The following is a 26,320-nucleotide window of genomic DNA, read 5'->3' as shown; positions in this document are numbered from 1 at the left end:
TTACGATTGGAACAAAGCGAGATACAATTGTAATGAAATCAAACAAAAATTGTCGTTAAATATAATTATTTGCGAATAATTTTACAGTGCGAATTTCACTTTCGACTTTATTATGAACTACTTGTCCAACGGATTAACGAGCTGGATTAAATTCGTTGTTGTCCTGCTGTTAGGAAGAAAATAAAAAAGAGGGAACAGAAATGAAAAGGAATGTTATACACGTTCCAGGGCAATGATTACGCTCCGATACACGAGACTTCTTTCCTCTGTTGAAATGTAATTGGTATTTCCCCCCAGATTTCCTTTGAGATTTCGAGCAAATCAATGGCTGAACTTAGTCGGAGCAACGGAAAGAATTTCTTCCAATTTTCAACCGACCCAAAAACGACCAAACGCGTATCGTACAATTACGGATATTCGAAAAAATTAGAGAGAAAATTTACTCCGATGGATGAAATGGAAAATGAAAAAGGCACTCAAGAAAATTGCCAAAAAACGAACGTGCTTAAAAATATTTTTTTCGCATTTTTTTTTTCCGAAGTTCGGTAAAGTTTTTAGTAAAAACCAAGACGTCAAATTGGACAAAAATAATAAATTTTTATCGATATTGACGGAAATTATTTTGAATATTCTTTTGATTTTTTCAAGAGTAATCGTGACGTCTTTAATTCTTTTTTCTCTCTCTCTCTCTCTCTCTCTCTCTCTCTCTCTCTCTCTCTCTCTCTCTCTCTCTCTCTCTCTCTCTCTCTCTCTCTCTCTCTCTCTCTCTCTCTCTCTCTTCTTTCGTATGATTCAATCGTGGGAGAAAAACACGTGATTCGGAACCGAAAGTTGCCCGAGAATGTTAAGAGAATTAAACCGACAGAAGTCGTTAGGTTAAAATTCTCCTTGCAGCCCAGGTGCGACGAAGTGCTGCAGTTCCGAAAGTTTGAAATATTGTAAAAAATTAACTCACATAATTCATGAATTAAAGTTTGGCAAACTTTTCCTCGGAGAAAGAGAGTTTCGCCCGCTTTTCCCTTACCCGGATGGTTATGTGGGTTGGTATATACGCAGTTTGAGGGTCGGTTCGTACTTAAGGATGTTTATTTTCACGCGTAGATTACACCGAGTTTGCGTTACTGCCGACTATGAAATTCCAACGGCAGAAACTGGTGTTAATTAAATGCCAGTTCCTCTCCGCATGCTGGGATATTTATTCATCTCTTTCCCTCTCTCTCTCTCTCTCTCTCTCTCTCTCTCTCTCTCTCTCTCTCAAGTAATTATACTAATCAACTTGAAGATTAATATCGTAAAGGACTGTGAATTATTATTATATATTATCTACACGTAATATTCATTCTTACGCTAATTACGCAACTTAGGTCTGACGGAAATATTTACACTCGGAAAAATTTTGAGTTATTCTGTGAAAAAAATTTCCCGTGATATACGTTCAGGGAAATTTAGAAAAGATGATAAGCATTGTTTGAAGCTTTCGGGAATTTTTTACTACAATTCGCTCTGAAAATTGTTCGAAAAAGTTTCTTTTTTTTTTTTTTTTCTTCTTCCGGTCATTCTTTATTCCAATTTTGCATTCATTTCGAAAAATTTCATTCATCAACTTTTCTGCGATTGCGAAGAAGAAGAAAAAAAAAAACACTTTGTGTATTACCGACGTTGCGGCGGAGAAACTTAAAATACGACTTTAAAAATGTTTGTCACTCGCAGATATTGCTTGCAGAGAAATTGCTTAAATAAGGATTTTTCTGGCTGCGGAGGATAAAAAAAACAAAACGGTACTCTCGCGAAAAAATTCCGTTTAATCCGTTCTTTGCAGATTTTTTTTCGTTATCCCATTTTGTCCCAGTTTTTTTTTTTTTTTTCCACGTACGAACCCAGCCTGACGGAGGTGGAAAAATAAGCTGTTAATTCAAAAAACTGAACAACTGTGAGATTTTCAGAGAAAACACCCTACCGGTCTGAGCTTTTTTCGGACGACAGTTATTTTTATCCGCGATGCCGATGGCGTAATTTTCGCAATTCCATTCCCCCTTTCGCGAGTTTTCTCTGCTATGGACTCGACAATGAAAGGGTGAAATATCACCCGTTTTCTCACCCTGCGGCGTGTTTTCTGGAACCCCGAATCGACTGCAGGTTATACGACTCGCCTGTACGTGGCGCGAAACGGAAGATAGAGGGGAGTTTATCACTCCGAAAACTCGGTATGGTATATATAGCCACTAGTCTAGCATTTATATCTAGCATTTGTCTCTCTGCTGGACTTTCAGCTCAAAACTCTTTGTCTCGTTTTTAGAAAATTTATCGCATCCGCACCCTAAATATCGATTTTAATTTTCTTATTCTTTTTCTGTTGGGATTCTTTATAATTAATCAATGATACGCCACAATTAAAAAAAGGTGTAATTAATTATGCCGAAATTGTTGAGTTAAAAATTTATAATCTCTCTTTAAAGAAATTTCGATAAAACTGATACTCCACTCCCATTTTGACCCTGATGAAATTATAGGTTTATATCAGAGAATTTCTATAAAGTGACGTAAAGAACTCAGTCATCCTTTTTATAATCGTTAAGATAACTTTTTTTTAATACTTCAATAGAAACTGATATTCACGTTTCTTATAATTTTAAAGGTGAGGACTGAGAGTTCGAAAAAATATCTGAAATCGATTTGGTATGGAATCCCCCATATATACATTTTGCTTTCTTGCGGTCAAAATTTTTACGAGGTTTTTAATTAAAATTTTTTTCTGTACATTCACGTTATGACTGTATGTTGCAATTATTTTTTGAATTTTATGTTCGCAACAATAATTTTTATTCGAAGTTTTTTTTATCGGACTCTTGTGACTGAAATTCTTATTGATTCGAGCCAGAAAACAAACCACTGTGTACGTATAAACAAGAAAAATGACAAAAATTGAATAGACGCTTCGATGGTTAAAAAAATTACTGGTTTTGTCTAATAACACTACACAAGCTTGCATTGATTTAAATGAATTTGTTAGTTTTGGACAGAATGATTTGATTCAAGTATCGATCAGCCGAGTTTAGTTAAAAGGATTGATTGTCTACAAGTGATACTCTTCCGAGTAGAAGGAATTGAGAAAAATTTTGATAATTGTACCCGACCAAAGTTTCCACATATCTCTGAAATACATATTACAATTACAAAAAAAAAACGTAGACATTCTTAACAAGGCAAATTTCAACCAATTAGGTAACTTGATTATATCACTCCATCAAAATCAACCCTTCTCACCGTTGTAATGTAAAATAAATTATGCGACATTCGGTATTTTGACTAAAAAATAGCTATGTACGTAATGTTTTGATGAACGAAGAAGAAATGGAGATGAGCTAGTTATTTCGTCGTCGTTTCTCGTTGACGCGTGGCAAGAATGTAATGAAAGAAAGCTTATGAAGGTGAAACAAATCGGCGTAGTACATTTCACGTCAGACCCTGAAATTTACTTTGCGAACTCGACCAGCTGGTTGGTGTAATCTAATTAAGCATAAGTGGCACTGATTTATAACCCCGTGTCACGAGGAATGTTCACAACACAGTTCCAAAGTTTTCACAACATGAATTTCACTGTAATACTCGCATTGAATTTTTTACCCTGAATCAGAAATACAAATTGATTGGATCCTGACCTGTTGACGATGAAAAAAAGGCCACAAATTACGATGAATAAATCGGAAAAAAATCCTACGTTACAAGTTAAAGAATAATTGAAAGCCTGATGATAACAAAGTGGTCGTGAAAATCTAAAATTATTACATATTTTCATTTTAATTTTTGGTTTTTGTTCACAGTGCAACGCCGCTGTCGGCGTCAAGGCGTTCTTCGACATGATGCACAGTGGACCTCACAAGGTGATGCTGTTCGGAGCAGCGTGCACACAGGTGACGGATCCCATTGCGAAGGCCTCGAAGCACTGGCGACTCACGCAGGTAACCTGATTCCGTTTTTCCTTTGCTCTGTAGATGAAGAATTAACTTATCCAATTGCAGAAGAAACATTTGGTGTACCGAATAACATATTTGAAATCAGGGGACGTTTTCATTGATCGTAAAGAAAATGTCAGTTGTGATGTTGAACCAGTGGGTAAAGAAGGGAGATAGTCGGTAAGGAAGGTAGAAAGTCGGTAAGGAGGAGAGAAGGTCGATAATCAGCAGAGAAACAGGATTTGAAATTCGAATTTTAGTGCAGTAGCGCAGAATTCTGTCTTATGAATCAAATTCCGTGGTTAATGAACTGTAGTGTAATTACGTATACATAAATTATTCTCTCCTGTTCGCAGGTAATCATAACCGTACTGGAATTTCATTAATTATTATACGTTTTCAAATTTCTGCTCGTGTGAAATTAACTTCATTAAATAATGAATGCTGAAAATTCATCACACTCATCGCATCTGTAATTCGATTCTCTATTAAAATCTTTTTACTTCCGAATCAGTTGATATTTTATGAAGTTTGTATTAATGTAATGATGATGATAGAATTTTTTTCGGAGCTTGCGAAGATGAAGATTTAATTGAGGAAAGAAATGTGATAGTTTTTCAGAGTTTTAGGTGAAACATTAAACGAACAGCTGATGCTTTGCTGCACTGTACGTTACTATGAAAGGAATATTAAGGAATAAGAAATAATGACGACCCCTGAAAATTGTATTATAAAGTTCCTCAAAAAACTTTGATATTCCGAAAAATTATTTGAATTCAGATTTTTCAGAATATAGTCGAAAATTTTGAGAATTTTTGTTATAGCAATTAAAAAAATTTTTAAAAAATAAATAAAACACGCCGAAAATCAATCAAAGAAACACGCATCATTTTAAGGAAACAGAACAAATCTGAATAATTATACCTTGAATAACCGGGTGTTGAATTTAAGTAGTTATCGAGCGTAACTTTCAGTGAAAAATTTTCACCCCCGGGTAAAGAAAGAAAAAAATGTTTATAAAAAAAATAGTGATATTAATCAATGTACATGATCATTCGTCTCACGTTCTCACCTCATAAAGATAATGCGGTAATCAGTTTATGCATGTATATGATACATATATGTAATACCTGTGCACGTAAATATTTCAGCTTCATTAGTGAGGCTGGATATAGAATATTCATATTTCAGAGACGATCGCGATTTTGTGAAGGCGAACGTGCTAGTCTGCCGACGTAGATTATAACGGTGAAACTAACGTGTCTCATTACTCAAATGAACGCCAAACCCTCGCATCATACGGCTTGAAAAGATATCAGCTAGTTTCCACATAGCTGTTGGTAATATCAGTCAGTCTACATCCTTTTTTATCCTTTCTTTCACCCGCATTGGAAAAAGCAGCACCAAGCTCGTGCGGAGTCTATTGATTTTCCGGATTACCATTTTCAAATTAAAAATAGTAAAGATTTAGGAGGTTCCAGAGATTTGCTGTTTTCTTTATTATCATTTTTATCACACATCGTTCAACGCTTGTTTTAATTTTATATATATAATCGTTGTTGAAGTATCATTATCATCAATGAACAAATTGTTATTTATATTCGATTTTAATACAGTTTAATCCACTTGCTTGTCGTAAACTACCAATTTGATTTGAACATCAATTTTAATATTCTTAGTTTTAAACACTCAGAATAGACGCCTTCGTCATTGGATCGGACGAATCTTTTTCCGTGATGAAAACTCAATGACTCGTCTACTTTTTTAGCTTTTCCACTTTTTGAGCTTCACCCTAAAACATAATTCTTTGCATTTAGAGGCTGTACAGTTCTTGGATAAAATCTCAAAATCGCTTAAAAATCATTTTGGAACCTCATAATGATCCATAACCCCGTGAAAATTTCGTCGATCATACGACTCTGTTAAATCTTTCGTCCAATCGGACAGTTATCACCTCGAATTGAAATAGAAAATCGATTTGGACAACGTCGTAATACACAAAGTGAGAGAGAAAAAAGTTATAATCCATTAGATTACAACGATAGAAAACGTTGCCATTCGGAGTGATCTGCATAAGTTATAGGAATCGATAAAATGCCCTCGAGTCCTTGGGTTGTTTTTTTTTTTTTTCCTCACTTTCGCCGATGCCTTGAAATATCATCCGAATCACTTAATCGAAATTTGAAAACCTTTTGATGCATAGATTCAATATTCAATTACAGAATTGATTTTTAAAACGAAAAAGAAAAGTTTTGCGCGTGCGCAGTCGGTACTTCAGGCTGCAAAGTTTCACGGGGTCCTCTCGGTGTCTAATAACGAGATAAGTTACATCGAGGGGCTGCCAAAAGTGGTTTATACGCGACGTGTCCTGCGGAATCTTATCCGTTGACAATAGATAATAACAATAAATTCGTCCGGTGAGTGAGACGGAAGATGATGCTAAAACCTGGGCCGGATATGGGTCCATTGAAGCTGGACAAAGAGGCCGGCGGGGAAATGACGTGCAACATGAAAGCCTGGCTGACAGGCACTGTCGTCTTCCGGCTTAGTTGTGTCTCTGCTCCTGCTGCATTACACGTGTCTGGACCCGGGACGAAGCTCGTAATCTCGTTGCGTCCCACCGCTGCCACCATGGGACATGACGTCCAATGGTATTTACACTCGCCCACCGTCGCTCTCTGTATTATTTTTATTTCCAACCCTCTCCCCATCTCATTCTTTGTTATTTCCACTTCGTTTCACTCTCTTTCCATCCGGTTATTATTATACACGCGCCTAATTTTCCTTCACCGAGTGGAAATTCGTTAGAGATCCTGTGGGAAATTCGGACTACTGGCACTTCCTGCAGGATGAATGACCGGTGATGATGATGCAGGTCTGCTTGTTCCTTCATCAGTGGAAATTTTTCTCTCAAACACCATATACCGAAAATGTCTTAAAAAACTCTGCAGACAGTCTTTTACCTATGTTAAAATTGTTTTGACGAATTTCACTAATTTGTTACAAAAAAATGTCTCAAAATTTCTTGTTATACTTGTCTAAAAGACACTTCGAAAGGATTTTTATGGTATGGTACAGAAATCCATTCAGTATTTTGTAAATTTGTTGCGTATGAATTATTACTGCGTGGAAAACAAAACAAAAGAATCGTTTTTTCAATTTGAGAAAAGCTTTTTTTTTTGATTGTTCAAAATAAAGTATTATTCCATTAAGCTTAAAATTTGCAGCTAAAAAAGGGACGAAAGAGAAACAGTTATCCTACTGTAAGAAATTATTATTTAACGAAAATTTCATCGTTTATTTGAACCCCCGTTTATTTTATCATCAATAAGCGTTTCACGATCAAAGCAGAAAATTGGGGCGAAAAATCGCGATTCCGCTCAAGTCTGTGACAAGCAATCGTGATTGAGTGGGTGAGGAGTATAATTTTGTTGAGCGTGAAGTGCCTATCACGATGCCCGAGGCCTGTCGCCCTTGGGTAACGGCGAAATGGCACTGCAAGTATCGAGGAAAGTGTCTGCACAGCGAACAAATTTACTTGTTCTTATAAAACTACCGCGAATTTATCGCGGTGGTATAGTGCCGAGGAATTACGGGTGAATTTGATCGCTCGAGAAACGTAATGCATGCCTGGAAATCGACCTGAGTCACGGCATCGCTAGAATAAGTTTTTGTAATCAAGGGAATCGATATACAGCGGTGGTTCTGGATACAGATTCCGTTACCGATGCTTTACCTAGCCAAGACGCAAACCCTTTTCTAGAAAATTTGAAAAAAGGTGTATGTCTCAGCTAAATAAAGTGTCGGTAAGTTATCTGTATCCAAAACCGGTACCGTCTATCTACTCAAGCAAAATTCAAAATATTTGCATTTTCAAGAATGTACATCGAAAACGTTGAAAAGAGCAGGATTAATCGTACTCGGTGAACCCGATCGAACCATGGAAAGAGAAGTTGAAGGAATCGACTTATTGTCAGTTCTGTAACATGAATTGTTGAAAATTTCAAATCCATGTCAGAAGAGCCTGAGTCAAAATTTGACCGTAAACTTATCTACGGGGTCGAAATAGAATTTAAGCGTTACTAGGAATATAAAAATACGTGCAGAAATGGCGAAGTCGGTAGAAAAATGAAACAAAAAACGGTGGATTGAATTTTGGTTGAAATAACGCTGATTCGATCGAAGCTTTTGAAAATACAAATTCATTTATATTGAAAAAGCCTTATCGGATTTTTCCAAAACTCTCTGTAATTCTTTCAAGTTTGTAATTTTCCCGTAGTTGTGATGCATGATAAGAGCTCCCGCTGTTCAGCCCTTCGAATTTCCTTTGAAGGTTTCTGGCCCTGACACAGATTACGCCTTGCTGAAGGGGCGTGCACATTAAAAAGCGTCTTTGGCTGTGTGAAGAAGGAATTTCGTTACAATGCGGTTTCATTGTGTCGCGCACAATGATGTGCGATAATCTTTTCAAGATCAGCCTATTTTTCACGTTCATGTTTTTTTTTTCTCTCTTTGTCCTTTTCGTATTTCTAGTCACGATCAAACACAAAGCCGCCCCGCACCGATTAGATTTATTATCGTAAATACGTCACGGAGCTGAAATTTCAAAAATTTTCTTCGAATTGGAGACTATAATTCGGTCTCCAAGGTTTTTCTAAATTTTCCAGGCGTGTGTAAATCTTGTGACGATAATTTCAACCATCTCATCATAATTGCCGTAGAGTTTATTTCAATTCTTATCGATAGTCTTTTCATTATTTGCTATACCGAAAATAAGTGGCTACGTATTTTTTCTGTCGAAAATTTCAAGCTCTTTGCAAAATTGACGTACTTCAGTTTTTTTGAAACCATTACCCGAACATTCCTGTACTACAGAATATTGTTGATCATATTTTACCAATCTTAAATTCAATTCTTTGGAAACTACCAAACATTTTGTGATCCCGCAGAAAAAAGTTGCATTTCCATTTCTCCCAGAATTCATTCGTCTGTGATTTTGTTGTATGCCCTTTGATTTTGTAAGTCGTGATTAGCATTTCTACAGAATTTGGGTGAAAATAATGTCGTGTCAAATGGTCTCTAGAATTTTTTTACGTTTCTTATGGCATCCATGAAAACAAAAGTTACTTTTCTGACTGTTCGGTATTTATTTTTCTAACCTATCACTCATATCCGATAACGCATTAGGAATTTTCGCAATATCTGCCAAACCATCACCGCATTCAGCAGAACAATTATCATCTCAATAGTTTCGAAGTTTGTACGATGATTTGGAGTAATGACTCGAGAGATTTAATCAACTGGGATAAGCTCGGGTAGAACGAGATGGAGAGAGATAGAGAACGGTTCGAGAATCAAGCTGAACTTGAAATTGGCAGCATTTAGAGCCGCCCTCCACTATTCTAAGATGAATTTGCCTATCCGTAAATTAATTCCCCAAACCTACTCACCGTGACCTTACGGTTTGTTTCGAAAGTCGGAATTGCACATCGAATGCTGGAAAGGAAAATTAATTATCCTCCCAATCGTTAACGATCTTGCTATTTAATTAGAGATTACACCTGCGAGTAATATTCTGGACTTTCAAAGGCGTGTGATTAACGGAATTTCTCGCTAATTTTCACACCTTCATCTGCGAATCTGAATACGAAATTCAACAAACAAACATCAATAAACACTTTTCTTCTACAACTAAGTTTCGAAACAAATGTAAACACCATCCAACTGAAAAAAAAATAAAAAAAAAAAAAATATGGTAAGATTGCAAAAAATAAATGGAATGAAATTTCGCCACCAAAGATTTCTTACTTCCGGTAAAAAGAAAGAAATGGCGACACTAGAGAATAACGGGGAGAATGAAAAGCGGTGACGTATTATATCGTCCGGGAATTCGTTCCTGAAAAGGAGATAAACAGAAAAGAGCTGTAAGCCTTTACGACAGAATCGAGGAAAATGCTTCGTCCCAAAATGCAGGGGTGGAAATAAACCTCGAAAGTACGAGCCTCTTACTTTCGTCTGATCCGTTGAGTTCAGCTCTCAACATTCTGACGAACGACTCTGCGTTATTGATTTCTACTCGAGATCTTATTTTCATTTTAATTTTTCTTTTTCAGCAATATTTCCGCAGGCGTTTCAAGGGAAATGTTGAACTATCGAATTCCATCATAGGATTAAACAAACGAATCTTGCGTTTATTCGTTTTAATTTTTTTTGAAATGATCGGTTTTTCCAATGTCATAAATTAGAGAAAGACTAGAAAGATACGTTCGATTTCATTTGAACATTGAGCTTATCAACATTGCACCGATATATTAATTATAACCTGCGTATTGATTGCTAAAAAAAAAAAAAAAAACATTGTTCACATAAATTTATAGAAAGTAATCATCTGAATAAAACGATCTATTGTAAACTGAAATCAAACGAATCTCTGATAATTTTTTAACTACGTTGAAGGAACTCTAACGAAGCATCGATACGTCTAAGCTTTTGTTTATAGTTACAGAATTTCTTATTTTCATATTTTTGTAAAATTAATAAAATGTATCTATTTCTGATCAATCAACCTTCGTAAATTCATCTTGATTATCTCTGGTCCAATTTTTGGACTAACGATATATCATCCGATTCATTGTTTCGATGCGATTCGATTTTGAAAGGAAAACTGGCGTCCTGAGTATCCTAATTCCAGTAAACGACTCAATAGAACTCATCCATCAATTTTAGGAGTCGCCGTAATCCGGCGATTAGTATAATTTTCCCATTGCCAAGCGGGTTCCGAATATGGTCAAAGGTGTCGAAGGAAGATCGCTATTCATGTTCACCGGTATTGATCCTTTAATTTTCCGCCTAGTCCGTGCATTTCATCTCTCGTAAATTATCCGTGATTAAAAAACTAGTTTCAGATTCTCTGAAAAACTCCGGGGATTTTCAGAGGAATTCAGAGATAAATTATGGAAACTACATTGCGACATTTTAGATTTTATTCTACGATTGTTCGTTTTAGTCTTGAGACCGTTTTCCAAAATTCATTTATCGAAGAATTTTTTTACCGTGTTGGTATTGTTGAAAATTTCGGTTCTACATAATATCAGATTTCCTTATAAAAAAAATGAATTCATATCGAGTGTATTTGCTAAAAATAATCTTCTGAATAAAATAAATTGTTACGTATGAGAATGGAATGAATTAGCCAGAATTTCGATCATTACGAAACTATGTTGAATGAAACATTTGTATAGCAAAGCTTTTATTTAACATTTCAGCGTTTCTTATTTCCTATATTTTTTTATTTTTTTTTTTTTATCTAGAAATTATCGCAGCTTCCGAATCAATGAATTTGATAAATATCGAACGTGCGACTATCTCGCGGTAAAATTAATACAAAGTGTGAATTACCGGTTGACCTCAAAGTTGATTGTTAATCGGTGTATTGAATATCTCTACCGATGTGTGTTTCTCATCGATTCGCGACGCCTGCCGGAAGTCGATATAACCGAATACGGAAATTGACTGCGTCGAACCTTGGAAAGATATCTTCATTCACACTAATGCTGCGGTTTCCGGTATACTCGATACGCCGTTGAACGAGATTATCTAAATCTGAGTGATACTGCAGAGAAAGGAATTCAATTCATCCTTGAGGGTAAAAAATTCCACGCATCGCAGAAGAATTAGTTGCTTCAAGGTTCAGCTCGTGTTTGAAAAATTGTATCGGGGGAAAAACAAACTGTAGTGAAGAACTATAAAAAAAGGGGTGAAAACTCGATTATTTTGTATGGAATTTCGAATATTCGAGATCGTTCGTCGACGAATCCTGAATTAAACAGTCGTTTGCACGTGTCTGTGACGCTTTGCTGATTATTTGCCTCGCGAGGCGTGCAAATGAACAGAAATTTAGACGTGCTGGATTCCGTACTTAATTAGCCTCGACTTCGGATCAAAGGAATTGACAGTCAGATGCGAACGCTGACAAGCAAAGGCCTGGTTTGTCTGATTATTCTGATTTGACACTGGGAATTGCATTGGGCTTGAAAGCCAAGTTATATCGTGAAATTACCGAAATTTAGTTAGAATTGGTTCTCTGTAATTTCTGACCACTTTTTTTTTCTCGCCAATTGTTTAGAGATATTCTGTTTGGACGGACTGAGAAAAATTCTGTATCATAATTCACCGAAATGTTTGAATTATAGTCATAATGCCTGAGAGATTTTACAAGATTCTGAAGAGTTTCTGAGAACAAATAAGATTCTCTCCGAACTTTTTTTTTGTCGAAAATAAGGACTCCGAGTCTTTATCATGCAGACTATATCCAACCATGTCGATTTTGAGTTCAATATTGGACAGATTTATAAAGATAACTCATGTTTTTTTTTGTAACGTCATTTTCTATCAGGCAATAGGAAATAGTTTCAGTCTGATGCCTCTGTATATTTTTTGACGAAAGCACGTTATAAAGAACTGAAATGGATTTTTCGAAAAAATTCAAAGATTCTTATGAAACAGTTCAGATTCATTTTTCTCTAAATACCTAACACTAAATTAATCGAAAATTTTTCCAGTAATTTGAAAGGATTTTTCATAATTTTTCCGAAATTGATTTCCTGCATAGGAATTTAGACGTTTCAAAAAAATATCTAGAAACTGTTAAAATTTGCTTTGTGGTGAGTGTAAAAAATTCACCATTAGAGTGGCTTCCTAAAGCAATCCGAAACTTTTCTAAAACAACTTCCGACGCTCCAATGAAAGAAAATTCAGCTCTGGCAACTCTCGGAATTGAAAATTCGCTCAATATTGGATCTTGAGGAAAGATTTAGAGGCGACGTAAAAAAGTAATGAAATGAAACAGTTGAAACCGAATTACTAGCTGCAATGCTTGATGATCAGCCTCAGAAAGATGCAAGTTTTAAGTCCTTTGGTGATAAATTCTTCTCCGCAAGCCACTAATATAGACGAAGTACCGTTCGGTCGCTGGGCCGAAGCGAGAAAAAGAGAAAAAAGGAGAGAGAAAGAGAAAGTGACCGAAAACTCGGTGGGACAGGGAGGATGAAGACGAGTCGAAAAGGAAGTCGGCCGCGCTATCGCGGTCAGAAGAATTCGAGTTGGTGGCAGCGGTGGGATAGCCGAGAGATATTGCAAGATTGAATTCTGATTTACTCGCGGGTTTCTAGTGTCTCTGGGGATGAGATTAAACGAATCGAAGATCGCTACTATCCGCTGTTAGAAGGACATAATTCAGGGCGATTGCTCGATTTTCCATCACCGCGTCACGTGAAATTCAACCTGAATTCCAGGGGTAAGCTAAAATGGATTCGGTGATTTAGAACGGGTGTATAGAGACAGTTCGGTGAGTATTTTGCCAGGTCGATAAGGAAGGGAAATGCGTTTATAAAAACATTTCTTCTAACTTTTCTGAACGTTAAATCAGCGTGGTTTTTCAGAGAAATATTCTCGCCAGGATCGTCGTCTTGCCTGCATGCAACAAAACTAATTACGACGTATTAACAAACTTAACGCCGTGATTGGGAAAATTTCTTATCCCCGCTTCCGAAAACTTTGATCCCTTAAGACCTGAGACCCAAGGATTAGCTCAGAAGCTTTATAATTCACAATTAAAAGGTTATTTGCTCGGTTCTCGTCTTCTCCTAATTTCCTATTCAGAACATGGAAGAATTACCTATTCGGAATAAGCTTTTTAAAACTGTAAAGCTTCTATGTCGACATCGCGAAGCTGTTTGAACTTTATAAATTTTTTCAACCACTTCCGAAATTTAGGGACGAAAATTATTTTCTCTGTTTCTAATTTACCGATGAATTAAAAAAATGTTCAAAAAAAATTTCACTTCATTTTCACAATAAAATTAAATTGCGAACCGGAATGTGTTTCGTCGGAAATTCAAAACTGCGACTGTTGGTTGTTCCGCTGATCATTATCCGGAATCGTTATTTCTACAGTTTTGCATAACGTTTCACGTATCACGGGTATAATTCGAGTTTTGACAGTATATTGTGAGGCCGCGAAGGTCTCTCGCCTTTACGCCAAGCTTTTCGTAATTAAACTTTTAATTGGCGCTTTGTGTCCACTGCGAATAGCAGAGATACTACTCAACTCTTTGCAAATTTTCTCATCGTACCGACAATCGTCGTAACTCGGTGAAAAAATTTACCAGAAATCTAGTTTTTCACGCTCGTCTCGCGAACGTGCATTTAACGACGATGCGACAGGCAGAAAAGTGTCCAAAATTCAACCTTGAATAATTTTATTTTCGTGTCTGAAATCCAAGAAATAAAGAGTAAACAAAGGAAAAGAGAATTATTACCTTTCTCAGTCCACGCATTATTCCTGTACTATAGAACGCAGTTTACTTACGAGCCAATCATTAGCGAATGTAGGTTCCGAATTGCTCCAATAACCAAGCTATATTTGAGATTTGATACCTAATATCTTGAAAGGTTTTTGTGGTTGTTGGCTCGTATTTGGGCAGGATGTTGGTTATGCGATAATAAAAAGGTGGGTATTAATGCAATGGATCGAACCAACTGTTAGCAATAAAAGACGGAAATTTGGGGGAACGATTCGCTGCGGGTAATCAAAATGATTTTTATATTTTTTCCGATCAGTACAGAGAACTGAAAAATATTTCCGATATTTTTTTTCCGTTTTCAATTAGCCCAAGATCGATGTCACGATTTTCATTCGCATAAATCAGAGAAAAAATGTTTTTCCATACTGACAAGAGAATATACGCCAAAATTTGGAGTGCCAAGGAAACGAGTTACGAAAAATCGAATGAACGATACTCTTGATTTTTTTTTTTCTTTGAGGCATAAAGGTCACTCAAAATCAATATAAAGAGACAAAATTTTACCAAGTCACGTACAAATTACAAAGTACAAATGTCATTTCTAGTCGCGACGACAATGTGTAGTTTGTAATTGAACGAAAGTGAAATGAAAATTACAATTGTATTACAATTTAACTTATAATTACAAAACTACAAGTGTAACGTGTATTTTATTTCACCATGATTGCGAGTTAGACATGTAAATTTGTAGTTTAAGTTTTACAATTTAAGAATCGAACATGGAATTGGTAGTTCAAATGCAATCATTTACAAATTGTAATTAATTAAAACTTTCGTGCATAAACGAATTTTTTCTGCGATCGATCATTTTGACTCTCACTTGCATACCGAAACTCGAGCAATCTCGATTCTTGAATTTACAGTATTCGATCGATAATCTAAAAGTGTCTTGAACTAAAAATCTGTAAAAAATCCAGAAACTCTGAATAACTGAGACTTGAATTTCATCAAGTTTTTACAATTTCCGAGACTCTAAGGACGCGGATTTGTCCTGTTTCAAATTGTGTGAAACATCTCACCATATTCTTGTAAAGATAAATGTGATTAGAAAAGAAATTCCGAGAATAGAGACTCGCGTTAAGGTTCAACGAAGCTTCAGAGCATGGTCTGTTTTGTTGAGCTTGTTGAATCGGCGACATGCGACACGCTAATACGTGCCAATTAGCCATCAACCAGATCAGCTGTAGCCAATCCGTCTGGGCAAAGGGCAACGAGAATTTAATTAACCTCGACATCCGAATTCGTTCCCTCGAGGGAATATATAGGGCATTCCGTGCCAACTCACCCGGATTTTAAAGTCCATTATTTTGAATTTGGTTAAAACTTTTTCGCACGATTGCAGCATCGCTGTGACTGCTAATTATTTATCTTCTCTTCGGTGCGACTGGTTTTCAGTTGGTGATGGTTGAGCTTTTTTATGGTTATATTGTTTGCAGAATTTTGTTGAAAATGTTACAGTTTTTTCCGACATCACTTCGGAGTAATTTGCATTATACCGTTCTTCTTTTCGAACGAAGAACAACTTTTGCCAACGTCTCGAAATCTCGTGCGGTTCTTTTGCAATTCGTTTCGTAACGATAATTTGAGTCGTAACGACAGTGAATATTAATTATAACTTCGAGGCTTATGTAATTATCACTTTTTGCGGAGTCTAAATTAAATCATTTGAATTAATTAAAATCCTTTCAATTTCGGCGTCGAGTTTTATCTGACTTCTGGAGATTTTTAAAAATGGCCCAAGAACTCGATTATCAACGGCCATCATCTTAGGAACGACGAGTGATATCTAAGATCCAGAAGAAGAAAAAATTAATAATTCTGTTTAACCGTACTACACTGAGAGAAATTTTTAGTTTCGGTTACCGTTCGGTCCTTAACTGTTTTCATTTTTTACCACAATACAAAAATATAGTTCTAGGTAGAAAATGAAAATTAGTTTTATAGCTGTTATCGGAAAGTCTAGTATCCGTTACTATTCTTTCTCATTGTGATCGATGTTGCTAAATTTTCTTGTAACTGTTGCGAAAATTTAACGCTTGTGCAACGATAAATTGACGTTAAAGCCTTTTATGACTAAAAAAGTAGAGTAAACCTCAGAAACTGATTTTACGTTGCAATTACCAAAAAAGGATCGACAATAGCGCAAAATGTTTACGCGTACCTCGTTTTTCGTAATTCCAACAATATTCAAACAGTTTTTTTTGACGATACCTGTTTTACCGTATTTTTCTCAGTGTACCACATACCAAAGTAAGAAGAAGATTGTGAACGGCAATACCGTATGAAATTTCCCATCCGGAATCTCGAATGTGCATTTGTCGAGGAATTATGAGCCGGGCGGGTCCCGATAGCGTTGAATAGAGCTCGTCGAGTGAGCATCAACAACGAGTTTCGGACCATTTCGCAGTTCTTCAACGCCGCGGCGTTAATTCCGTCCTTCTATTTGCAAATGCGGGCCCCGTCATCAGCCCAAACGAAATGGAAATCAAGGACGAGCCTCACAATCATCCGGTGGTAATCCCACGTCCCGGCTCTGATCCTGTATCGCAAGCTCGCCAGTGCCAGGCGAACCAAACCACAGACGCCACGAGGAGCGGCCCTTTGTGCTTTGCTCCAGACAAAGCTGTAAATTCGATTCGATGCATTCGAGGCTCTTGCGAATCCCACGTTCAAGGGGGTGTCATAGTAAATCCTTACCGACCGAGTTAAATGTCGCTCGTCAACTTCCAGTTTCGCTGTTTTCAGAGAAAGAAGGAAATTGTGTGATCTCGAGTTTTCACTAGATCTCCACGTTTCAAGATCGAGAATCGTTAAATCGTGAAAAGATCATTTTTGGACGGACGTCTGTATGTTTGTAATCAATTTATCCGTCTGAAGATATCTCGGGAACGAGTTAACGGATTTCAATGATTTTGGTCTCAATCGGCGCGGGTTTTCCAAACTTAGAACGGATTAGATTTTGGATTTGACCGGTTCGGTACTTTTTCAATTATTTGAATAAGGGAATTCCAAAAAATCAAAAATGATGATATCTTGAGAATGGATGAATCGATTTGAATGACAATTGTTACCGTGGAGTTTTTTGAGTCGCTAATCACGAATCTTAGGTGAGATTTGCAAAATTTAAATTCGGCGTATTCGATAAGCTCTAAGAAAAAACTAAAATAATTTGGATTTTGATAAAAATTATTAATCGTCGTTTCTTGGGTGGCTGATCACAAATCTGAAGTGAGATTGTAAAATCCAGTATGGTGGAGAAAAATCTAAGAATATTCCGTTTTTGGTAGAAATTGGCACCTAGGCGGAGGTTTTTTTCATTACCGATATACAAACCCAAGGTCATTCTTCCAACACTTCTAATGGTGGATCCATTATAATGGTTAACAATTTAAAAAATCGTCATATTTTTATGCAATATGGTATCCCAGGGGCTTAAAAGCACTAATCACGGATCTGAATTTGTAGTTCGTAATTCGAATGGCATGTTTTTCTTTTTTTTCTCTATAAACCTGGAACCTGGAAGGTGAGAACGGCTTGCAAGTTTGAATGCTGGCTCGTGATCTGTTTAAAGGCGTTTGTTTTTACTATTATCAATGCCTACGCATCGCTGATGTGAAAGTATGTTTAATTTTATTAATGTTTAGCAAGTCTTAAATTTATAATTCACAGGGTGAAGTCCTCAGGACGCGAATCATTTTAATTCCTGCAAAAATAATACATCACAATAAAATGTGTAACAAGTTTCGTAAAAATTGTACAAACGGTTTTGAATTTGTCGTGTAAGCAGTTTTAAAAGCGTTGTTTCGAGTAAACTGAGATTTTAGTTTATAGATTTTCAAATATTCAAATAAGCGTTAAACTAGCATTTTTCAGCTGTATAATCGTCGGTTATTCCCGGACCTCCTTTCATCAACAGCGGCTGTTAGAAGTTGAGTTTAGAAGTAAAAGAACACCAATCAACGTTATCTGAAGCAATGTTCAAAGACTTGCTGAATACAGGGCATCCAACCAGATCAAAGAATATCTGTTACCTGAAAGATAATTCATACAATTTATCAGATTTTGACGAACAATAATTAACGACTAAATTCTTCATCCTTTCAAGGCGTTTTGAAATAAAACATCGGTTTTCAAGTTCAATCCTTCATAATTTTATCAATTCGTCTCTCTTTAATTTTCATCAAAAATCTTCAACTTGTAAAGATTTAATAAATACTGCAGAATCTGCGACTGTCTCGCGATGAAATTGTGGGGAAAAACTTGATTCCAAACTCACGAATCTTCTCGTGTTTTGAAAGGTAATGGTGAGATTTGCGGCGTGTGTTTGATTATTATCGTCTCCTTCGAGTTATTGTTTCGTAACCCTGACGGGGGATGAACGAGACATTTTCCGGGTTGTAAATTAAGGAAACCGTAGATTTTAGAGTAGTGGAACTTCTGGGACGGCGGCGCTAGGATTGTTCGGGGCTTTTCGATTTCCTGGGAATTGTCTAGACTTTGCAGAGAGGATAGTTTACGACTTCGGGCGATTCGGATCGCTTCGCCGTCGATAAACCTTTGACATCGAATAACTATATTTGACCCTACGAACAGCAAAATTTCTGCGGAAATTCGCGCTCCGATGAAAAACGTCAAGTCGTATATAGATCAGCCACAGATTACCTCTTCTGGCGAAATATTTGTTCAGAAGCTTTCAGAAATTTCTATAACCATTTAATCAGAATGTAAATTTCCGATAGTTTCTCTGTTTTTCTGAAAATAATCTGACAAATTTCAATAATTTTCACAGATGTTTTCTACAAATATGTTAATTTTTGAAGAAAAAATTTATTTCGACAAATTTGTAGAAAAACCTTGACATTTATTGGAAAAAGTCTGAAATTTTTTCATAATTCTAGTTCTATTGAAAGTTTTCTTTCACAGTTATGTCCAAAGTTCTTTGACCGAGTTTTCGCAAAATTAAACAAACTGTTTCCCAAAAATCATCCAATTTCTTTCGGAATTTCATCCCATCAATTTTCATAAAGCACTACCGTCATAAAGTACGCGGAAACAAAAGAAATTGGACAATTCGTTCAATGTTGTGATGATAAATGAAGATCCAAAAGAAACGTGTATGTGAATGTTCATGAAACATGATATATATTTACGAGAAATTTTTAAACAAAATGTTCAAACATTTCTGCGAATTTTTATCGCCGAGATCCGGCGGTAAAATCTCACGTCATTAATTTCCCAAGTGGATAACCGTTGCCGTGAAATATCAAAACACACGTCGCAGTGTTTGCAGATCTGTAGATAAGACAAGGGAAATTAATGTTACCACCTCGTATATTTTTAACATGTTAGTAGGCGACAGCTTTATTTTGTAATACCACGATTACAATCTGCGAACAGTATCAATTAACAGTTATGTTGATCCTAATCATCGCGAGTTTCGAAGATTTCAAAGTCGATAAATGCGGTAATTGTTGCATCGAAAATTCAGCCTTACCGCATCTTCAATAAGCAATAATTTACCGCTTCGAAAGATTATTGAAATTCTTTTCAACTGATTCGAGATATATAAAATTGATCATACAGTGTATGATATAAATTAAGTTAATTCTGTGAATATCGTGAAAAATTCAAATCCGGGTGAAATAATTTTGAGAAGTTTGTTCTCTTTGAAAACTTGTATTAATCCAAGTGAACAAATTATCCATGAGGAGAAACAATCGTATGTTCCGAATGAAGATGGGCCGGACCTGAAGCGTACTTTTATGGACATTTCCTCGTATTTTCCCCTGTTTCCCATCGGAAAATTTTTTACAGTCTAAGCACACAATATACACCGAGTGGATTCGCCAGCGCGGCAAGTGAAAACGGTTAAAAGTTGATTTTGGGCTCGCGTGCAGTCGAAAGCAGGTGGTAATTTCACGGTAAAAAGGGTATTTCATGCGCGTATTTTAAAATCATGAGTGAACAAATAAGTATAGTAGCTGCAACGAAAGAATATATCATTTGTCTGTAAGCAGGGTATCGTAATTCTTTTTGTCGCGAGGAATAATTTCGTACGGATAGCGAGATAAGACTACTCTCGCTTTTGAAATATAGCGTGCAACTCGGAGTTTATACCTACTTTGGAAGTAGTGACAAAGCAACGTACACTTGTCCGTAGCAATTCTGAGACGTCCAATTTTTTGGACAAGTCGATCACGCCGGTAATGCAGAAATCAGCCCGCAGCGCCACCATCGGCCGGTCGCGTAACTGGCGGAATCTTTGCAAACGTAACGTAACCCATGACCGTCGAAACTAACCCTAAACTACTAAATTCGATGGTCATGAGTTGTATTATGTTTAAAACTAGCAGCTTGTTGCGGCTCAGACTACGAATATTTTCTATTTCTTTTTGTGGCAAAATATTAGACACATCTATATACTCTTCAACATAACTTTATTCTATCTGTAAGCGTTCAATCAGAGTTTTCGCAAGTGTATGACCCTGTAACGACTTGGCTTACAAATATCGTTATATCTCCAAAATTATTCATCTGGTTGAAACAAAATAAAGCCTAACATCTGGTCAGACGTTGGAGTTATCCGTAGAAAAAAAAAGGAATCAAAATTGGTTCGGTAGTTCTGGAGTAATAAACGAGCATACGGTCAGAGAGAGACAGAGAAACGTTCAGTTTTGTACAGAGTGAATTATCAACAATTGAATAATTCTTCGTCTGCTATAATTTAACGCGAATGCGCTGCAATCCGAGAGCAGTTTTTTATCAGGGCAGCCGACTGTCATGCACCTAACCTCAAAAATTTTGACAGTTGTAGCTGCCAGTCGTGTGCTGAACATCGACAGCTGTAAAAATTTTGAGGTTACGTACATCGCTGAAATCTTCTGTCTAAATCGATAACGCTTGGTAGCTCTGGCAAATATATGCTCTTGGATTGTAGTTGTTGACGGATCATTCAGTCGTCAGAAATTCATCCTTGTTTGAGAATCGGTACTCTCAAAGGCATCTCTCAAAAAGCAGCTGCCGCTCAACGTGAACTAGCCAAAACTATTCACAACCTCTGATAACGCGGCTAGTTACCGGCTCTTCTAGCTGGCAGTCAGTACTACTTCTTGTCTCATTGTGCTCGCACGTGGATACCGAGAGTACGATCTCAATTCAAAATAATCGCGATACACTTGATTCGTTGACGACTCATGCGATTAATAGAATCGCAAAACTGTTTCTCAAGTGATTAATATGATCTAGACACTCTCATAGATCTTGTCATTTAATATCACACTCATACATGGAATAGCACGTTGATCAAATTGTATATTAAATAAAACTTATTTGCAACGTTCCAAGTTCTTCCCATCGCTTATTTCTCAAGGATCCTTTACACGCAGAGAATAATAATGAGGAGAAAAGATTGAGCGCGTTTCGCGGCCAGTCGATGGTGGCGCTGCGGGTCGAATCTTCATTGCCAACGTAACAGACTTGTTCAGAAACTTAGCCGCCTCAGAATCACTGCGACCAAGTGTACGAAGCCGCGTGTCCCCCTTTACTAATATTATACTTAATGGGACTCGGGGGAAATGCGGGTCACATTATCCAACGACTTATGGGGATTACGGCCCGCTGTATAAGGCGTGTACTATAGCGAGTATTCCGAATTTGGAAGCCGGTGGCTTAGAGCGATATGTACATTAAACCTACCTACCCTTGACGCCGGGAAGACGAGACGAGCCGGCATGAATAATGATCGGATAAGTTATATGTGTGCAAGTTACTGACAAAAGTAGGCAGGTGTCGTTTGCGGCTCTACCGTCAACTAAACTTCCGAACTAATAAAACTCGACCGACCGCTCTTCGTGCCTCGCTATCTGAATTCAACGCGGACTTTACAAAGTTGGTATTATAATAACGCGCTTCTTTTTCTCGCCCTGAAACATGCGCCACATTATTTATCCCACTTTTTAACCTCACGAAGCGATTCATAACAACGTGAAAATTCAACGGGAATTTGTCAAGCGTGGGAATAAATTCGACACAAGGGTGTTAAAATTTACATCTTATACTCGGCGTTAGTCGGAAAAACGTGGAAAATAAACTGGACAAAAAAAATAAAAATCGGACATTTCGATCAATATGTTGAACGAACGGCGATGGATACGCCTAAATTATACTTCGTTCTAATTCGAAAAAGTGAATCATTTTCTGCAAAATGGTTTTGGACACTTTTTTTACCGATCTATTTCAGTTGATCCATGATAGGAGCGAACGAATTTGTCGTTATTCTTACTTAGAAAAAAATCAAACACAAATGTGATCAGTATTTTTTAATTACAACTACGATCACAAATCAAATTACATTTGTAATTACAAAATCGAATTGGAATTTACATATTTCATTTTGCCTGAATGATAAAATACAAATACATTTGATCGCAGAAATTTCATGTGTTTTACTATCGTCTTAGTTGTGCAATCAGTTACACTTGTTATTTTCATTTTTCAATTAACTAATTACAATTCTTTTCATCGATGCTTGAGAACTCTCCGTTCAAATGCAGCAGGTATATGCAACCAAACATGAAATGCAGCCACTTTAATTAAATGTAATATAACAGTGACGAGAAAGTTGAAAACAGAGAAAAATTGGATCAAAATATTTTTTATAATTACGTTAAGTGGTCGTACATTGAAAAGTTGTCTATTACGCGGAGCAAAACTTTCATTCGAATTTAACAAATTGTAGATACAATCCATAAGGCGTTGGGCAGAAATTAGTGGATGATATTGACCCATTCTCTTCCGTTGTTTCTACTTCACATCCCGCTATTTCCCGACTGTTTGTACGTAATTTTTCGTTCGCCTATTTTTTCTGCTAATTGCTAAAACAGCCGACACGCAACGCACGAATCAGATGGCGTGTTTTCGTGGATTGCGTGCGAGGACGTTGTGTCACGACACACGGCATTATAAATTCATTCCCTACCACTTTTTCCTCGACGTTTGTTTCGTCTTTTCTAAACACGTACTAATTAGGCTCCGTTACAACCAAACAAACGAATTCGGAATTTTCAATCATCGACCGATATTTGCGAGAGCTGCAAGAATTTTGCTGGTTAAATAGATAGCAACTTGGTATTTTTTAATGTTCCGAAGATGCGGAAGTTCCAGGCATTTTCCAGTTTTAACCCAATTAGCAACGAAAATATGAAAAACTAAAGCTTTGAAGGAATTCAATTTCAAGCAATCTCAGTTTGTGTCTCACTTGATATGACTAACTTTTTTTTTTGAAAAAAAAAAAAATGGGGTAAAAATTCCGACAAAAGCGCGAAAATTTTTCCTGCAATTAAACGACGCTCTTGCGTATTCTGTTTCAGCTGAGTTATGCCGACACACATCCGATGTTCACGCAGGACAGTTTTCCCAATTTCTTCAGGGTGGTGCCGTCGGAAAATGCGTTCAACGCGCCACGAGTGGCGCTGCTTCAGCATTTTAACTGGACCAGAGTCGGCACGATTTATCAAAACGAGCCGAGATACGCACTGGTAAGTTAATGCGAAGCCATGTTTCAATCGGAATCGCGGCTGATATCGAACGTCCGTCCGTCGTCTGCTACAATATAATGCGCATGCGCTAAAATCCGAGAGCAGTTGTTTGCCAGGGTTACCAACCGTCACGAACCTAACCTCAAAAACGTTCTCAGTTGTCGCTATTAGTTGTGCTCAACACCGACAGCTGTCAAAATTTTTGAAGTTACACCCATCGCGGCTAATTGTCGTCTGAATTTGTCCCAGCTCGTTGCTCTGACAAACGACTGCTCTCGGTTTGTAGGCCACGTTCGTTAATTATATTTCAGAAGATTCCATCCAAGTTCAATAACTGTTTTTACATTTCGAACGTTTCGAAAATTGAGAGAGTTGTTTTTAGTTCTAAACTTTCGAATAATGACGACACAATGAAAATTATCTATTGTCCATCGATTTCTACGATTTTGCAAATTGACATTAATAAACAGTTTACATATTAGTAAAATATACTGAATAATATACATAATATATACGCGGTGAAAATTACCCTCAACGTGCGAAATTGATATAAAATCAAGGAAGAACAAAAAAAAAAAAAAAAATTATGAAAAATTTTTTAAAATGGCGCAGCTAATCAGGGAAATGATACGCTTTGGCAAGATGCTCTTCGTGCAAAGGAACTTCAAATTCCACTGCTAACTTTGATGCTTCACGTTTCTAAAAACACACAGCGCCTTTTGTTCACCGGCATCGTTATGATAGTTGAAAATGCAACAACCCTCCTTCAATGCTTGACTCGAGAGTGCTCGCTGCCTTGTTAATAAGCCTTAATTAGACGAATCCTGAATTCATAGAGTCCCGTGAATGGTTTCAGTGTCTATTCACTGGTCGAACGGATCTACTTGATTACTTCTTCTTGTTGTGTTGTTTTCTGCCGCGGGATTCAAATCCAAACAAACTCATTCAGTTTCGCATTCTCCTTCACATTCGTTCACAGCCTTTCACGATGTTTTCTTTTTTTTTTTTTTTCTTTCATCTTTTTCTCAACACTGTGCAAATATAAAAATAAATCATGGTAATTCAGGATTTACTGGATACTTACTCGGTGTTTTAATTTCGCTGATTCCCTCTTCAAAAAATCCTTTTCTTCGCAATGTCTTTGCGAATTTTTATGAAATATTCAGTTCCAGAGTTTTTCTTTTTCTTTTTTTTTTTTTGTTTTATTTTTCTCACGACAAAAATTTTCCCTAGGGTTAATTAGAATTTCTTTAGTCTTATTACGGCCCCAGTGAACACAATTATGTCAAACTGATGTCAGAATGACGTCATGTCACGTCATGATTTACGTAAGATGTGAGTCATATATGAGTCACATATGACTCATAATTTTCCACTTCCTGACGTAAGATTCTTACGTAAGATAAATGACGTAAATATGACCTCCAATTGACATCATTATGACTTGAATGGCGTCAAAATGACATAACTCTGATGTCATAGAGAAGTAAAGTCGGTACCGGAAGCTTACAAAAATATGACGTCCAGCTGACGTACTTGTTATTTAGCTGACGTCAAGATGACTTAAATTTGAGGTAAAATGGTGATATAAAGTTGCGTCGAATGCTTAAAAAATTGTGACGTCTGGCTGACATGATTATAACTTGCCTGACGTCTCGATGACATAACTCTGATGTCATAGTGATAAAAATTATTCGAGAATGCTTATAATAACATAACTGTTACAACAGACCTTGTAAAGTCAAAATGTTTGTATTTTTCATTTATAAATAGTGATTATTTTGTTACTGTACCTCTATTACAATATACCGTCGTGACATTAGTATTATGTCACTCGTATGTGAAAGAATGACCGGAACTGATACTTAAGTATGACGTTCATCGTACATCAATTTTACGTAAAAATATGACTTGTTTCTTACGTAAGCATATGACGGTATTATGATATCCTTTTGACGTCAGAATATGACTTGCAATTTATGTAAATGTGTGATTTATTTCTTACGTAGATAATATATAAATTTATGACTTTGATGTGACGTCACACATATGATGGGGATAAGACATAATATTTACGTAATATTTAAGCAACAATCATGACGTCATATAAAAGTCAAATTTTAGGTCAGTACTATGTCATAATGATGTCATACTACATGACATCATATCAGAGTCATCATTAAAGTCATTTTTGTGTCATATCTATGTAAAAATTCGACGATCTCTATGTGACCTATCTATGACGTCATATGGAGGTAACGTGTTCACTGGGGCATAACTTGGAAAGCAAAACAGCAAGACTTGGCAGTTATTGACACCCTGATATGACTTTCCGTCGTTTTTAACCTACAAATATAGGATTCTCGAATGCTGTTCTCACCCTGTTGTTGTCAGTCATCCGGCATTAAATCAGGAACTAAGAATACATCTCGGTTATATGAATAAGTAACCTGAAATGTCGCGGTTT

The 26,320-nt window shown here is 36.6% G+C and overlaps 1 protein-coding gene across 4 annotated transcripts in view; it reads left to right on the top strand.

Moving 5' to 3' along the window:
* GABA-B-R2 (gamma-aminobutyric acid type B receptor subunit 2) overlaps positions 1-26,320 on the top strand; it is a 187,492-nt gene that overhangs the window by 118,572 nt on the left and 42,600 nt on the right. For all 4 annotated transcript variants that reach the window (XM_046609721.2, XM_046609720.2, XM_046609718.2 and 1 more), the window contains exons 2-3: positions 3,822-3,959; positions 23,686-23,853. In XM_046609721.2, coding sequence (XP_046465677.1) covers positions 3,822-3,959; positions 23,686-23,853 — 306 coding nt within the window. The remainder of the gene's footprint in view (positions 1-3,821; positions 3,960-23,685; positions 23,854-26,320) is intronic.

This window comes from Neodiprion pinetum, chromosome 2 (assembly GCF_021155775.2).
Source record: "Neodiprion pinetum isolate iyNeoPine1 chromosome 2, iyNeoPine1.2, whole genome shotgun sequence".
NCBI lineage: Eukaryota > Metazoa > Arthropoda > Insecta > Hymenoptera > Diprionidae > Neodiprion > Neodiprion pinetum.
This window is presented reverse-complemented; position numbering and strand designations above follow the sequence as displayed.